Raw genomic sequence first — 18,131 nt, 5'->3', positions numbered from 1 at the left:
GCTTTTTATGGCAGCGGTCCCCAACTGTTGTGGCCTGGTTCAGGGGGGAAGAGAGGGGAACATGGACGTGCACATGCAGCTCCACTCAAATGAGTGGTGGGCCAGTGTGCATCTGTGTGCGTGCCAGCTGTCCAGCCTGTGGGCTCGACACTCAAGGGAAAGGGGGGGGGAAAGGCACCGACATCATGAGAAAGCACACCCCGCAGACCCAGCGTGCCACAGCCGCCAGGCAGCCGTGCCACACCCTATTGGCAGCAAAGCAAGGACGTTGATGAGAGGCCGGGCAGCCTTGCAGCCCGGTCCCAGCGACACATCCAATGCGAAGCACCGCAGCCCGGTTCTAGCCACACCGGTGTCAGTCAGGAAGCACCGCTGCGCAGGGTCAGGACCGTCACACAGTGCGCCGCCGAACAGCTGGGTGGCCTTGCGGCCCAGCCCCAGTAACAACAGGGATGAACAGGGATGCCTTGAGGCAAGGCTGCCGACTTGCTGTTTGGGGGAGCCCGGCGGCAAGCCTGCTGACCGGCTGATAATGAATGGACCCATGGGAAGGCTGGACCCACACCCAAGAAGGCCCCAGAGAGGTTGAGGGCGGCGCATCAAGTGGAAGGGACCACCCCCCGACGAATGCCTCAGGAGAAGGAGGCAATGGCAGCCACCAGATAACAGTTGGTGGCATACGATAGGACGAGCCAGTGGAAGTTCCTATGATGAGTGAGCCGATAAGCCCATTCGGAATCCCTGTCATACTGATGAGTCCACAGACAGGCCATCGGGGGGAATACAGGGCCCTGATTGATTCCGGCTTTACCCGCTGCCTGATTAGTAAGGGTGTGGTGGCTAAGGCTGGGATCAGGATGAGGCAGCTGGCCAACCCTATTAGATTTGAACAGGTAGATGTGGGGGGGGGCAGCTACCCTTATAACGGAGCCCGTCAGGCTAGAGATGGGGGCCCATTGGGAGGTCCTCCGCTTTATCCTGGTTCCTTCCATGACCGAGGTCATGATCCTAGGACAGGCATGGTTGGACAAGTGGGGTCCTACAATCTGGTGGAAAGGGGTTACCGAAAACTACGGATCGGGATCGGTCCCCGGCTGCCAGATCAGGAACCGGAAAAAGGGGGTGGAGAAGGGAGTAGGGTGGCAAAAGCAAGCCAAGAGAGCACCAGGGGGGGAAACCCCTTCCCAGCTGTGTATGCCGACCTCGCTGAAGTGTTCTGCCTCCTCACTGGCCAACCGCACAATCGACATCGTACCAGGCGCTAAGCTGCCCAAACCCCGGATGTATGCGATGACGCCCAGGGAGATGCAGGACATGCATCGATATATTGACCAGAATCTAGTGAGGGGCTTTATCCAGCCAGCCCAATCGCGGATTGCAGCTCCCGTTCTGTTCAAGAAGAAAGACTGCTCCTTGCGGTTGTGTGTAGACTTCCCCGGAATCAACAGGATTTGTGTGGAGAACATGTACCCCCTACCGCTAATGAAAGACCTGTTAGCCCATTTGGCAAAGGGAAAGGTGTTCACCAAGCTGGACTTACGGGAGGCGCATTACAGGGTCCGTATCAAGTGACGGGATGAGTGGAAGATGGCCTTCAACTGTCCGCTTTGTAGCTACCAGTTCAGGGTAATGCCGTTTGGGTTGCAGGGCCCCCCCATGGTATTTATGCAACTCATCAACGAGGTGCTGCATGAACACCTTTACCGTGGGGTGCTCATCTACCTAGACGACATATTAATATACACCACCACCATGGAAGAACACATCCGATTCTGGTTAAAGAGTCAGGGATCGGTTGAATTAAGTTGGAAATCTCTATAGAGATAGTCCTCAATTTACAACCATTTGTTTAGCGTCTGTTCAAAGTTACAGTGGCCCTGAAAAAAGTGACTTACAACTGATTCTCACACTTATGACCGTGCAAGCATCTGCCCAGTCACCTAATCAAAATTCAGGCTCTTTACAACCAGCACGTTTTAACAACAGTTGCAGCATCTCGGGGGTCGCAGGATCCCCATTTGCAACCTTCCCAGCTGGCTTCCGACAAGCAAAATCAATGATGGGAAACTGGATTTGCTTAACAACTACATGATTCACTTAACTGCAGTCATTTGCTAAACAACTGTGGCAAAAAAAGTTCATAAAATCGGGTACGAGTTGTTTAACCACCTGCTCAGGAATGGGAATTATGGTTTCAATTGTTGTCGTAAGTTGAGGACTACTTGCAAAAGAAATTTGCCAAAGAATGCTTCTAATGTAGTTCCTGTTTTTCATTTGGAATGCCTTAAGGGGAGAAAAAAGTATCAGAACACATGCTCTTTCCATTTGTGTAGCAATTCCCATCATTTTGTGGTGTCCCCTGTTTACCTGCCAGCCTGAGGAATGCTCGGTCTGTTCAAGTATTTTACACGCAGGGTATGTCTTTGCGTGCTTATTGGATAGAACGCCACCAGCAGAGTGTGCTGCAGCATCCATAGGTTAGATGGTGAGAGGACAATAACTGCAGACGTTGCATCTGCCTGAAGATTTATAAAACCTGCACAGCTTTTCTCAAATCCAAATTTGGGATCAGGTCTATAAGAATTCGCTGCAGCCAACTCACCACGGCCAACTTGCACAGCTAACATGCCGCAGGACAAATCATTGTGAGACAAGAATTACACTAATAACAGAGAAATGATGGTATAGAATCATTAAAGAAAGGATGCAAAAGAAGGGAAAGAATGAAATGTGAATGATAAAAATTGAAATATATTTTTATTTATTTTAAATAATTGAATTTTAAAATTGTCCCATGACGAGTTGTCTCATGGCAAGTTGGCAGTGGCAAGTAGTCCTGTAGTGAGTTGGCTGTGGTGAGTTGTCCCATTTCGCAGTTTCTCCATCCAAGAAAACTCCATCCTCAGTTAAATATGGGTCTTCTGTTAAATAATGTTTTGATTAAATGGTGAAGATTTGTGAATGCTTGCATGAATGTGCGTGCCTCTGGATGTTTATACAGCAAACTGTTTATCTTTTATATATAGATGGTGATAATGGTTTAGACCAGGGTTTTCCAAACTATGACGTTTGTAGGGGAGGTACATGAAGATTGTACTACTGTAAAGGAAGGAAGATGTGACTGCAAAAAGTTTAGGAATCCCTGATTTATCCAAAAAGCGTAATATGAACAGTCAAAAAGGGGTATGAATGGAAATAGCAGAAGTAATCCAAGTGTACATATTCCCTTAAGCTTAACCAATAGGAAGATAAATTTTGAAGGTGTAGAGCTATTTTTTTAGCATTTCCAGAACCTGTCAGATGAAGAGTTAAGCAAATAGGCAGTATTAGTCCTATAAACCCAGTTATCTACAACATTCTTTGAATTATGAGCTTCTGGTCCTTATAGATTGACCCTGATTTACTTTGGTCAAGAATGAAACTGGATTGTTTGTATTCTAGCAACAACCCATTTCTTTCTTCTGTGGAGGGTGGCTGCCTATCAGTTATCTGTTCAATTCTAAGATAGATTTTACAATATGGTGCTCTCCAGGTGTGTTAGTGAAGAAGATTAGAAATTATGGAGATCTTGGCCTTTATATTGATAATGAATGTTTAGCCTCCAAAATATTTTTTATAAGTTCCTATAAGTTTTGTCTTTTTACTAACTGGTCAATTAGTCCTTTGTGATGATACAGCCATTTGTCTGAAATAGTATAGGGTTTCCTGCCTGAGCAGGGGGTTGGACTAGATGACCTTCAAGGTCCCTTCCAACTTTACTATTATGATTATAAACTGTTTTAAAGAAAATTTGTATTTGGGAACTGTTACATATCATTATATATTGAAGGTAGAAAGCTAACCATGAATTTATCTGTTATCTTTTAATTTTTAGGCTGGCCCTTCCATCAAATCTAGAAAATAAAATTCACTTTCACCAAATAATATGTGAATTGTAGGCACTTCAAACAACATTTATTTATAAGCAATTCTGAGATATGTTATACAGAGATATTTGCTATTCAAAACTGTTTGGAAAGAGGTTTTTGTTAAATTTTGTGGCATTTAAATGGTAATTTTTATTAAATAAAATTGTTTTATTATTGATTGTTCATTGATTACATGCCATCAAGTTGATGTTGACTTAGCGATTACACAAATATATTTTATAATATAAATATATTTTATTATATAATCTTACAATAAGAGTGCTTATCACTATCCAAAATCTCTCATGTTCTGGAGCATGAGAGCTTTATATACAGTAAAAGTATAATTTTTACAGGAACATTATAAATGTGCTAGAAAGCACATTCAAGAAGAGATACAAATGAGAGAATTTCAGTGGAATTTGGTTTTCTTTCCATAGTTTTCCAGGGTTGAATTTTTACCTGGAATCTTAAGAAAAATACTTCCTATTGTTCTCCTTAAATATTTGCTAATCTTCAGATAAATTCAGTAAAATAATATTTGAAAAGCCAGATGCCCTATTGGAGCCTTGCAATTAATATTTTTGTAGAGCTTAAAAATTTTGTTCAAAACAATTTCTCCATCATTTGCACTATACTTATTTTCTTTTCTAAATGATTGGAAAACCTATGACTCATTATTCAATTTTAGAGTGTTCGTAACATTAGCCCTGCTTCTCAATAGTATATATTCATTATCTCATCCTTATTGGAGATTTTTTATAACTGATTTTGGGGATAATACCTTTTATGCAATGCATTAAAAAGACCAATGAAGTGGATGAAATTATATTTATGGCACATTAAGACTGAAATTCCATGCTCAATTACGTAGGAGTAAGTTAATTGAATTTAGCGGGACTTCTTCTGGTTAGACTTTAAATTACCTTGAAACGATGCTTTCCTCCCTTTTTTTTACACAGTTTAACCTGGCCTTTTTGTGAAAAGTCAGGAGTATAAAAAAAATGAAGCTAGTCCTTGGCAGGTACTAAAAGAGAATATCCTGCAGATCTTGTGTCTTGGAACCATCTTGAAGTGTGTGCTTCTTCTATTTCCTAGAATATGTTTGCCTGAAAACCGTGATAAAAACTGGCTGGTGTCCTTATCATAGTGTTATTGACAAAAGTGGAGGAAGCTAGAAGATAATTTTTGATATGTTTAGCTAGATTGCTGATATCAGAGATGGTTGAATATGTTGTTTGATTGGCTCAAACTACACTCTACTAGAGAAGCTAGTTTTTCCTTTACTTTAAATACAACCTCTGATCAATTACTTAGAATGGAGAGGAAAAGAACAGTCCCTTGTAATGAATTTTAATCAGGAGAGACTGTCTTTGAAAGCATCCTCTTTGCCATTAACTCTGCAGATAGTCTGAAATCAAAGATGTTGTTTAAGCATGTAATATGTCTGTTACAAGGCATTGCTGGATATACCCCACTGAATTTAATGTCTTCCCTGTTCTTCCCATTTTCCACTTAAACTCTTCTATTATTGTGCTATTTTTGTTGTTTTTTAATGCAGGTTCCTTATAGTTCAGAGATTTGGTGGTATACAAATTTTAAAATAAATAAATGAACTATAAACTTGGATTCATTATTTTAAAAGAGAGTTTCTTATTAGTGCTTGCTTGACTAGAAAGTCTGCTACCGTCTCTTGGATATTCAGGATTTGCTTAGTGTTTTGTATTTCTAGGATATGGGCAGAAATTTACAGCCCTTATAAATCCAGACCATTTTTCTTTTTGTAATTCCTGGAGCTGAGCTTGAGAGGATCTTGGCAACAGGCTAAGAACAATCTATAAGTAGTCCCTGACTTACAACTGTTCTTTAGTGACTGTTCAAAGTTACAACAGCACTAAAAATAGTGGCTCTGTCAGCCATTATTCCACACACATGACTTTTGCAGCATCCTCATGATCACATGATCAAAATTTGGGCATTTGGCAGCTGGTATGTATTTATGATGGCTGCAGTATAATGGAGTAATGTAATTGCCATTTGCGATGTTCTCAGCCAGCTTCCGACAAGGAAACCCAATGGGAAAGCTGAATTTGCTTAACAACCATGTGATTCACTTAACAACCGCAGTAATTCTCTCAACAACCCTGCAAAAATGGTTGTAAAATTGGGCAGACTTACTGAACCACTGCTTTGCTTACCAATGAAAATTCTTGTCCCAATTGGGATCATAGTTGATTGAGCCAGTTGAGCCTGACCTGTGGCAGCTTACAGTATTATAAGATAAACAAAAAACAAAAACAGAAAACCTTTGGAAAATGCCTCCATCAGTAGGTTAAACCCTCTTCCATCTATTATTTCCTGCAGCTCTTAAGAAATTGGGGCATCTGAAGGCAAACCTCGGAATGAGAGATGTAATTTAAAAAAAAGGTTTTTCAGTGTGGGTGCTATTAATGGCCGCTTCGTTTAAAAATAAACAGAGCAGAAAGTTCTTCCAATTCATTTATTTGACTTGTGAAACAAACAGTACTCAGCAAATGAGAGAGCCAAGGAATCAATACTTTTACACTTTTCAAGCCTCCTCCTTGAAGCTTTTAAAGGAGACTGTCATTCAGTAGAAGTCTGATGTTGCCTCTGCCAGGATGAAGGACCTCAAACGCTCACAAAAAGAGGGGAGTGGTAGAGAGAGAGAGAGAATTGTGCATGGCTCTTTCTTTGAGTGATTCCACCAGGAGACAGAAAGAAATAAAATTCTGATTACGGGGACCTACGTAAAGGCTACTCATATTATGTTGGGGATTTTGCTTTTTTTACTTATTTGGCAAGCTTCAGGAGGCGTTGCAGATCAGGCTCAATACCGCTAGTGAGGAACTTGGAGCTGTAGCGCTTGAAAGGTTCTCCTTCAGGTCCCACCAGGAACTTCTCAAAGTTCCAGGAAATGTCGTAGCGATGCACAGGGCTCCACAGGATGAATTTTGGCTCCAACATGAAGCAGGAAGGATCATCATCTGGGTAAGGGAGTTTATCCTTCAGGTAGGCAAAGACAGGGTGGGTGTTGTTGCCATTCACCTCACACTTCCGGCAAAGAGTAAAATTGGGTTCAAACCCAGATCCGGGCCTCACATGTTTCAAGCTATGGAGGATCTCTTCATTTGTGCAGTTCTCCTGTTTGGGAGGAAGTAGAAAGCAGGATGAAAACTAAAACTTCCTGCACAGGGGACAAAGTTGGCCTCTCCCTTGCTTGAGGGCATCAGTGTAGAGTGTATTTTATACTGATTCTATCCTCAGATACAAGTTTCTTGCCCTGGGGTCCTTCAGGTAACCGCTGGGAAAGAAGTGAAACAACTGAGGTGGAATATCCTCAGATCAGGTCAGGGAAGAAAAAATGATGAACTGTGTCAAAATTCTTTCCCACAAGGGCAAGGAAAGATGAGATGCACAACATTCTAGAAGAAGCTCCTTAAAATTAGACATGGGCTGGGGTAGGCAACCTTGGCTACCATGCTGGCTCAGGAATTCTGGGAGTTGAAGTCCACGAGTCATAAAAGAGCCAAGGTTGCCTACCCCTGAACACGGGGATAAGTAATCCCAAACACTCAAGGTAGAGGATAAGTACACAAAAAAGATGTACTATAGGATAATATAGTTAAAGACTCAGATTCCCAGATTCGAGACTCAGCTCAGCCATGGATCTTGGTCAATGGAGCAGTCCCTAATTCTCAACCTACTTCCTGGGCAGTTCTGGGAATAAAATGGGTAATGGTATCTCCTTTCTCACCAGGCATTCTGCCTTGAGCTCTCAGTAGAAAGGGAAGGTACAATGCCACGAAGGAACTAAATTGAGAAAATGGTGTTTGAAACAAATCTTTTCATTCAGCACATTGTAATTATTGCACTACTCATGAACGCTCACAACTGGAAATGGGGTAAGAATGCATTTATAGTATATAGGCCACAGATTCTTAGAAAGGGCAGGGGCTTCTACTGTAAACCACTGTGGGAAGGATTTGCCAACACTGAGAAACACTGTTTTTATTTATTTATTCATTTGTATCCCACTTTTATTATTTTTTTACAAATAATTCAAGGCGGCAAACATGTCCAATGCACCATCCTCCTCCTATTTTCCGCACAACAACAACCATGTGAGTGAGTTGGGCTGAAAGAGAGTGACTGGCCCAAAGTCATCCAGCTGGCTTTTATTTCAGATTTTCTCTTGTGAGCATAGATGTCCACAATGTATGGTTAAAAAGAAAAAAGAGATGAGGGCGCACATAAAAAAAACAGATGGTAGCCACCATTTTGACTTTTTTGACCTACCCTGCAAACATCCTATGCTAATGGACAACTTTAAAATTGGTGTATTTCAACTCCCAGAATTCCCCAGCCATTATGCTTGCAACAAAGGAGCAAACTTTATCCCAACAGAAAGAAATATGCAAGAACAAATTTTTCAGAGGATTTGTTGTGACTGGCAATAGAGATATTTATAGAGAGAAGTTTTTTTCCTGCTAGGTTCAAATTCCCAAATTGATTTTCGTGTAATCCAGGGGTCTTCAAACTTGGCCGTTTTATGACTTGTAGACTTTTATGCCTGGCTGAGGAATTCTGGGAGTTGAAGTCCACAAGTCATACAAGGGCCAAGTTTGAAGACCCCTGGTCTAATCTAAAGAGTTGTAGTTTGTTGTTTTCATTACCTGATTTTATCTTCATAGCCAAGGAGGCCTTGCAATATGTACTGTATATGTTTAAAATAAACAGTATTTTGGTTTTATTAAGCAATTGGAAATGATCCAGATATTTACTGTTATTCTAAGAAGTCTCCGATGGCAATTTTTTTTGTCAATTGCAAATCCTTCTGAAATTTTATACCTTACCTGGCATAAAATTATTAGTACTCAGTTCATGATATGAAGTTTTATTAAGTTATTGATTATTAATTATGTATCTTTTAAACTTTGGGGTTTGTTAGGCTTCTTGTGCATGCCTACAATTTTGGGCAAGAGGGATTCTGAACCTTTCGAAAGCAATAAGCCAGAGAAAAGGAAAAGAAATGCTGGAGGAATGAAAGAAGCTACATTGCATCAATTTTTTTCTTGCTTGTGTAACCTCCACAATTTCCCCCGAATTGTGAAATCTATTTACATAGCCAACTTCATGAGAGGCTGGTTACATCTTTTCAGACTAACTCATTGTTAAAAGGCGCATGCTTTCGTGAAAAGTGGCTCACTTCATCAGATGCACAGATTGGTTAAACTGATGTGGGATTTACTTAGGGACAAAGCAGGGAGCAGTAGGAAAAAGGGAGGCAAAGATGCGTCGATAATATTGATGCAGGTTACATGTGAGACGTATGACATGTATCTTATCAGTTAACCACTGTAATGTATTAAAAACACTGCTGTGCTTGTTGAGATTTTCAGAGACGTCCTGAAACTTTTTGAAGTTATGTGAGTTGAGCAAGAGACTGCTCAATATGCCTTTACACCTGAAGGAGTGTATGCAAATCAGCTGTTTGTTCTTAGGGAGATCACTGAGTAATGTTTACATGTTCATTCACTTATGCAGGTAGTCCTTAACTTACGATCACTTGTTAAACCAACTGTTTAATGCAACAGTTTTGAAGTTACAGTGGCACTGAAATAAATTACTTACAACTATCGCAGCATCCCCATGGTCACATGATCAAAATTCAGGTGCTTGACAATGCCTTGCATTTACCACAGTTGCAGTATCCTAGGTCATTTGATCCTCATTTTGGACCTTCCCGGCCACTTCAACAAGTAAAGTCAACTGGGGAATGCTGGATTCAGTTAACCAACCACCTATTAGGTGTTTCACTTAACAACTGCAGTGATTCGCTTAAGGACCGTGACTAAAACAGTTGTAAAATCGGGTGCAACTTTATTAACAACCCCCTTGCCTAGCAACAGAAATCCTCGACCCAACTGGGATTGTAAATCCAGGATTACCTGTATAGGATAAAGTGAATAGGCAGGAACTATGGAATATTTTGCATATGTATGCAGTTGAATGCAACAAGAATAGCATGTGGTAAAAGTAATGCGTGTGTGAGAACAGAATGATTAGACAATGGTTCAACACTGAACAGACACGGATATGTGAAAACCCTTGATTCTTTAATGTATTTATGGACAATTGGCATTGTGACAAGTACATAAGAAATGCTGGTGACATTATGGGATAGGAATATATAGATAGCCCTTGCTTGACAACCCCAGTAGGGGCCAAAATTTCTGTCACTGACCAAAGTAGTCAGGTGAAAAAAAATCACATGAGTGCACCACTTAACGTTCTGGTAGTACTGGTTGCGATCATCAGGCAAGGACTGTACTGTCACTAGGCAAAGACCACATGCGTCCCTTGCCCTACTGCATATGCCTCTGCTTCAACTCCCCCCTCCCCCACCTCTACCCATTTGACCACCTTGTGCTCCACCACTGCTGCCTACTTCTTACACATTGACAGGGAGGCCTTGTGTGGAATGGAGAAGGGCTGGCACTCAGCCAGGTGCACCTGCTCAGCAGTGGAAGAGTTGTCAGCATTGTCATAACTTCCAAGTAGTAGATGAACAAATAATAAATAGTTAAGTGGGGACTACCTATATCTGTACTTTTGGATGCAGATAATGCTGCATTACTGATTTAGAACTTTAATGATTTGCAGCGAATACTAGATAGATTAATACAAGGAGAATTAATTGGAAAATTAACGCCTCATAAAAAGGATAATTATGTTTGAGAGAGAAAAGAGTGAATGGTTGCAAACTATATATACGCAGTGAAAAACTACAGGCAGTAGGTGTATCCTTGATAGACCATATACTAAAGCTAGGGAAATGGAGAAACTTTAACATCTATAAATGCTGCTAGAAAGGTATTGGTAGCTTTGGTCTATTGTGATTAATGTTGAAAGAAGACTATGCTTTTGCCTACTTTATTATATGGAAATGAAAATTAGGAATGCCAGAACAAGCATAAAAGTTAAATGAGGTGGAATAGATTGTTTGCGTTAAAACGCAACAGAGAGGGTGATTAATTAATGAGAATTGAATACAAAAGTACACGACCAACATGAAAGATTTTAACATGGTTTAGTCATTTAAAGAGAATAAATAAGGACTGAGTTGCAAAACTAATACAAGAAGGAAAAGTGAATGGGTTAAGAAAAACGGGAAGGCCAACAAAGTTGTGGTTAGATGGAATTGGTACGATCCAAAAGAAGAAAAGAGAAAGGCGAGAAGTTTAAGGGATAAAACAGCATCAAATTGATATGTTTGGTGGAAATGAGAATAGCTTCAAGAGTAGGATTTCTTATTGATACAAATTAATTTCCTTTTTTCTCTTATTCCCTTAATGATCAAATGTCTAATAATTCTTTAACTTCTCATTATTCAAATTGCCCATGTTTATCCATGTATTCTCTGTCTATCCTTTTCCTTATAACAGCAAATCCCCCACAGTGCCAGATTCCCTTAAGTTCAACCCAACATGGGAATTGGAATCAACCACATTTCATGGACACAAAATTGGAAAAGGTTGCCTGAGATCATTTGGTTCAAGAGTGATATTCAGAGGAGTAAGGTTAACCAAAATTATAATTTGATCTTATTTGAATAATACACATTTTAAATAGCACTTTCTTTGCTCTTACCAGAACTCTCCTTTCAGAAACAGGGAAAATGTTTTGAAAAACCCATATTTGTGTAAAAGAACATACTCTTTTCTAAATAGCAGAGGCAGCACATTGTCTGCTTGATTAATGAACTTTGCATTGCATTCTAGAGCATCTTGTTGCTCTCTTTTAACAACGTATTAAACATAATTCTCTGTCTACCACCTGACTCTTTCAGATGAGAAAAATCCCAGCAAGGGGAAATGAATATGTCCATTATAGAATACATGTGTTATCTCATCTTCTTATTGTATATAGTTTCTGCCTTTCCCAGCTCCCAATTAATGAGTATAGGATAAAAACCCTGGTTTCTAAAAACGTAAGAACTCAAGAAAAATGATTTCACAATGGAAGAGAAACTGATTTTGTAGTTGCAGAAGAAAAACCCACTTATTCTCACAAAAAGTCATGAACAGAGACTGAATTAAGGGACTTACCTGATAACCAAACTGATTGCAAGGAAAACCCAGGACAACCAGCCTTCGAGGGTATTTGCTCTGCAGCTGATTCATCTGGGTGTAATCCCTCACTGTGGTGGTTCAGAAAGAAGCCACGTTCTCTATCAAAACCACTCTTCCCCTGAAATTGTTGAAATCCACTTTCTCCCCTTGGAGATCAGTGGCATTGAGATCATAGAAAGATTTGGCTATGGGTGTCATCAGTGTGTAGTAAGTAGACCAAGTGCACCAAAAGGACAGCAACGTGAGATGCTTGCAGAAACGGCTATCTGCTTCAAATGCTGTTCTGTACACTCATGTGCTTGGTTGCACCCAAGCAGCCTTTCTTCATAGGATAGTCTGCAGAGAGTGGAGCCCCTCCTGGTTACTCATCTAGCTCTTTCCTGATTGGGAACAAAGCAGCAGGTCAGGGTGATATCAGTTCTACTGCAATCTAAGCCATTGTGATACTTTGGACAATCCTCAATAATTCATGCTGCTTACAACAAAAACAGATCAATGGGGTCCATGAGATGCAACAACTTTTTCCTTTTTAAGTTTTCCGAAGAAAAGTGGAAATCAAGAAAAAATGGGCTGCCTTTTTAAAGCCATATAAGTTACTGTATGGATAGACAGCTAGGACTTTTATCCTAGTTCTTCTACCTTTGGCTCAAGAGGTGGCAACCTGGAGTTCAACATTCTTAGAAGATACTATTTGAGACTATAAACAAAAAAACAAAGCATGGTTGAGTGAGAGGCACTTCTTCTGAGGGCACTGAGTAGACTTGGGTTGATAGAAATCCACAATGCTGGACATTTAGGGGTAGCCAAAGAAAGCAGATTCTGGAACAAGATTATTTCCTAGTGAGAACATCTCTTTTTATGAATATATGTGGGAGCCATTCTCGAGGTTGTTCTGAGGAACCACTACATTAGAAACTGCTGAAAAATATCTATGAAGTGTTTCATAATAGTCTCAATTTTCTTGGCCTTCCTACATAAGTAGGAATAAAGAACTTGCATGTCCCATATGACTGAAATTATTTAAAGGGAAAAATAAAAATAAAATAAAACAGCTTCTTTATGACAAAACATGTCCTTGATATGGACAGCCAATCAATCTCCTGCAGGGCCATCCAGCCACTTGATAGGCATCAACAATTACTAGCCATATGGATACAGCTATAAACCATTTGTTAGGGACGCGGTGGCTCAGTGGGTTAGGACGCTGAGCTTGTCGATCAGAAGGTCGGCAGTTTGGCGGGTCGAATCCTGAGTGCCACGTAACAGAGTGAGCGCCTGTTACTCGTCCCAGCTTCTGCCAACCTAGCAGTTCGAAAGCACGTAAAAATGCAAGTAGAAAAATAGGGACCACTACGATGGGAAGGTAACAGTGCTCCGTGCGCCTTTGGCGTCTAGTCATGCCGGCCACATGACCACGGAGACGTCCTCGGACAAGCGCTGGCTCTTCGGCTTTGAAACGGAGATGAGCACCGGCCCCTAGAGTCAGAAATGACTAGCACGCATGTGCGGGGGAACCTTTACCTTTAATAAACCATTTATGACAGATATCTGTTCATTCAAAAACAAAATGTTTTAGTGAAAAAGATTAAAATATTTGTTTACATCTGTTGTTATCTTCTTATGGAAAAAAGATTTCTATATATATATATATATTCCATGTACAGTTCTTATTTATATATTTTCAATAAACTGAAAACGGATGGTGAGCTTCCTTAAATTGAAGACTGAGACTTGCCCTGTTCTGAGAATTGCAACACATCTGAAAAGAAAAATGACACATCCTCTTTTCTAGCCAGATAATGGGAGCCCTTCTGCTTTTCCTGGCACAAGAACATGCACTGAATTATTAACCATTGGATCAGATTCCCGGAGAGCTCAGGCAGGGAGAGAGAAGGCATGTAACCAGAGCCCAGTAATTGGATATGATTTTCTAAAGAGGGAGGAAAGCAAACTCGTATTAATGCAAGTTCCACCAGTGCCGAGAGACAAGCATTCTGAGAACATGAGGACAAAGGGCCATTTTGCCCAAATACCACTTACATCCACAACAGTTGTTGAGTTCACATATTGTGCTAAGTGTTTGCTTCAGTAATGGTTCATATAGCAAACCATAATGGCCTGCTCGTTGCCAAACTATTAAGCCATAAACCAGATTTTAAAATTCCTACCAAAATAAATGTCATAACCGTTAACAGCAGCCTTCCCTTCTCCTAGGGTCAGACGCTCATTTTTCTTGTACATATCTAGCTTCTGTGAATCACTCCGGATCATACTTTAACTAAGAGAAGGCTAAGACTCCTCCAAGGTAGCAATAAATCTCCTACTGTATAGACTGTACAGTTACATTTACAAAATGCGAAGTACCAACATGATTCAAGGGTGGATGTCATTCATTTCAGTCATTCAACTTCTGGCAGGCGTAGTTTAAATGGGGAGAACATATTTCTTTCTGCAATGTATTCTTTTTAAACAACCGTGCTGGAAACAGGTGTCTTAATCCAAAACACTTTCAATCCTTGGTGCTCAGACATTTGAGCATTAGCTTAATCCTTACGCGGTGGCTCAGTGGGTTAGGACGCTGAGCTTGTCGATCAGAAGGTCGGCAGTTTGGCGGGTCAAATCCCGAGTGCCGCGTAACAGAGTGAGTGCCTGTTACTCGTCCCAGCTTCTGCCAACCTAGCAGTTCAAAAGCACGTAAAAATGCAAGTAGAAAAATAGGGTCCACTACGGTGGGAAGGTAACAGTGCTCCGTGCGCCTTTGGCGTCTAGTCATGCCGGCCACATGACCATGGAGACGTCCTCGGACAAGCGCTGGCTCTTCGGCTTTGAAATGGAGATGAGCACCGGCCCCTAGAGTTGGAAACGACTAGCACGCATGTGCGGGGGAACCTTTACCTTTACCTAATCCTTATGGGCTCCTGAACAAGGATCATTGTACTGTTTAGGTTGTACTGATGCATGAACCTGGCTTCCTCACTTCCAAACAATTTTCTTTTGGTTCATCTCTTATGTGAAACAACCCATTTGTGGTATGAATTAAAAAACAAAAACAAATGGTATTATGCATCACTATCCAAAATACAGTAGGGAAGGTTTGCAGCTTCATCTCCCTGTGCTTCAAGTCAGAACTCCCAGAACTAAATTCCATTCTTAGTGGCCTCCAGAAGATGGTTTTTTTTTAAGAAAGGCAATTGAAATGGGAAATTACTAGACAGATGAGAAGACTAATCACACTACACATTTAATTGAATATTTGTAAGTGAATTAGGTTTAGTTCAGCTCTCCCCACTACATTAGGGAACACATACAACTGAAAGATGAAGTGCAGCCCTTGAACTAGAAAGTATTACAGACACCTGCTCTGAATGAAGTTCTCATAAGCATATAAGTATTGGATTAATTTGCTTGTAAGGAAATATGAAAGCCACCAACTACTTTAAGGATCTTTATTTGTAAATGTTTTGTTAATTTGTTGTTTAAAGTAATGAATTACAATGACAGGTTATACAAGGAAACCCAGTCAGAGTGCCAAGTTCACAAAGTACAGACACAGCAGAGGATTCAGAAAGTTGTACATTTGGCTGGATCCCATGACAAATTATGTGCAACTCTTTCTGCTACAGGCAGAAAAGTTCCTATGGCCCATGACTTGCAGGACAGAAGGAGCCTCAGAATACTGGATATATTACCTTTTTCAGAAACCAGCCCATTTCCCTTCCCAGGTACTGGCCTGAAACCCACTTTCATTCTAATTAAACCCCCTCCCCCAAATATTCATATTGAGTGGGATAGGTTTGCTTTCAACAAGTTGTCAACAACTCAGATTGCAGTTTTCCAAACCAGGGATTGGCAACCAGGCTGGCTAGGGTTGATGGGCTTTGTGTTCCCATCAAGCGACACCTGGTTACCTACAACTGTCCAGATGCTAAAAACATAACTTAGTTTGCTCAGGGTTGCAAACTAGAAATTTCACCAACAGTTGAGTGAAATTGGTGAAATTTAGGTAATGAGAACTCACCTACTTCCATCAATGGGCAAAAAGCTTCATGCGCTCCTTTCTCTCGTCTCACTTTCAGAACTTACAGAATTTAATGTGGGGTCAATTATGTGCATTGATAGCAGCATCAGCAGCTATGCTCTCAGTTCCTAAATAGAGCAAGCAGATCAACATGCTGCTAAATTGCAACAGGCAGAAAAGGCTACTGGGGCCATTCCACGGATCTCCCCAAAGACCAATGCTCTTATTTCCATGAGAGCTTGAAGAACTTGGGTCTTCAAAGCTTTGGCAACTTGAAGTGCTACACAATCCCTTCAGTGACATAGCTCTCCTTCGTAATTTTAGGCAGGCCTTCTTGAAATTAATGAACTGCAAGTTTTAAAGAACTGGGAACTGTTTTACATATTTTAGTAACCAGCTAGGTAAACACTATCTGGTTTTTGCTTTGCTTTAATTCCTATCTCAAACTGTACTGGGCATGTCATCCCACATAACCTTTCCATAGTAGAGATTTAGAAGCAGTCTTTAAAAACTGCCAATTGTACTCAACAAGGATAAACCTGTTCGCCATCAAGGCAGGAAAGAATTGGGCGGGGGAAGGATAGTCATCAGGCCTTGGGCAGCAAGCACATATGAACTGGCCTTCAGCCTTCATTTAACTTTCCAAACTCATTATATAGACAAAAGAAACTAAGAGCAAATAATGCTCCAAAGAAGTAGCCCAGTTATGTTTGGGCTTTGAAAAAGATACATTAAAATAATAATTTTAAAAAATGCTTTTTCTTCAGTCTGTCCCATTTTCTTCGATCTTTTCCTTTTTCCTCTGCCATGACAGACTTCTAGGTTCTCAGACCCTATTCACTATAACCTGACCTTTACAACATACCTTGGGTCCTAATACAGCTACAATAAATTAATAGCTATGTGTATGTCCGTGTCTACAATTTCTCAAGTATCAAACTAGTTCTGGCAAGTAGTAGTTCCCCTGTGAAACCAGCAAGTATTAATCTTGTAGCCTCCCTCAGCAATCTGTAGCATAAGAGTCCTGCCAGTAACAGGCACCGTTGGGTAGAATATCAGTGTTTCCACTTATTGTAATGGCTTGATACCCGTTCAAATCCATCCAACCCAAAGAAAGAGGTCAAACTAGCTATTTGAAAATAACACTTGCGAGAGCTTTTTCAGAGCTTCAAGACCCTCTACTTTTCAGGGATATTGGAGAGGGGGATTTATGACCCTCCAGGAACTGAACTGTCCCAGTAATCTCAGGTGGCATAAACAGGGAGGCTTAAAACTCCTGTTCAGTAACCCCTAGAAGACCTCGGGTTCCTTGTTCTTGACTTACGTCATGTCAACCAGCGTTATTTCCACGCTATGGCATTCTCACTGTTCCCGTCTTTCCCTACTTGATACTGCTTCCCCCTTTCCTTGCTAGAGCAAGACAGTCAATTCCAATATACAGAAGAAGGAAAAGAGCAAAGGAATATAGCTTTTGTTAGAAAGGGACAGTTTACCTAGCAGGAACTACCACAATATCCATTTGGAATGGACCGAATGGCTTTGGCTAGTCATATGCTAAAGGCCAAGTAAAGAAAGACTCTCAAACTATCATTCCACATCACCCAAAGCCTCCAGTAAACACCTGCCCTTTGTGGAATATCAGCTAAGGTCCATTTCTAGTACATATATAAGAAGAGAGGTATCTTAGCAGCTCCATGGTTTTGGCACACATGGAACTGCTACCCTGGAACAGGTGGATTATAGAGTACCAGGCATGCCACTGAATGTGTTAGGCTTTCCCCCCCACCAAGCAAGTAAATGCCAAGACAAGAGGGCAATGCTGGTGCAACATGCAGAGGGGCTGGTTTTAGTCTGTTGTAACTTAGCATGTTAGGTGGCACATGGCAAAAGTCTCCCCGCCCTCCAAACGTACTAGACTAAATTTCAGGAGCTTGCAGAGAAAATTCTAAAGAGAGGACATAAATGGGTTTAGAGCAAGCTTCTTACAAGTTAGACCTTGAAAGCAAGAAATGACAAAAAAGTTCTGATGTACAGATCACAGAACCTGTTCCT

At 40.9% G+C, this 18,131-nt stretch overlaps 2 protein-coding genes across 2 annotated transcripts in view; both read right to left on the bottom strand.

Annotated features, from left to right (window-relative positions):
- Positions 1-5,736: 5,736 nt before the first annotated feature.
- Positions 5,737-12,259, bottom strand: GPX2 (glutathione peroxidase 2; the record flags this gene model as incomplete). The annotated part of the gene is made up of 2 exons (XM_081331151.1): positions 5,737-7,070; positions 12,038-12,259. 2 exons carry the CDS (start codon positions 12,257-12,259, stop codon positions 6,720-6,722), a joined length of 573 nt encoding a protein of 190 aa, XP_081187277.1. The 3' UTR covers positions 5,737-6,719.
- RAB15 (RAB15, member RAS oncogene family) overlaps positions 6,914-18,131 on the bottom strand; it is a gene marked incomplete at its 5' end in the record, with an annotated part of 33,492 nt that continues 22,274 nt past the window's right edge. The window contains one exon of the mRNA XM_081331086.1: positions 6,914-7,070. The remainder of the gene's footprint in view (positions 7,071-18,131) is intronic.

This window comes from Vipera berus (genome assembly GCF_964194415.1).
Source record: "Vipera berus genome assembly, chromosome: 1".
Lineage (NCBI taxonomy): Eukaryota > Metazoa > Chordata > Lepidosauria > Squamata > Viperidae > Vipera > Vipera berus.
Note: the sequence above shows the minus strand (reverse complement) of the source record. Positions and strands in the feature narration are given on the sequence as shown.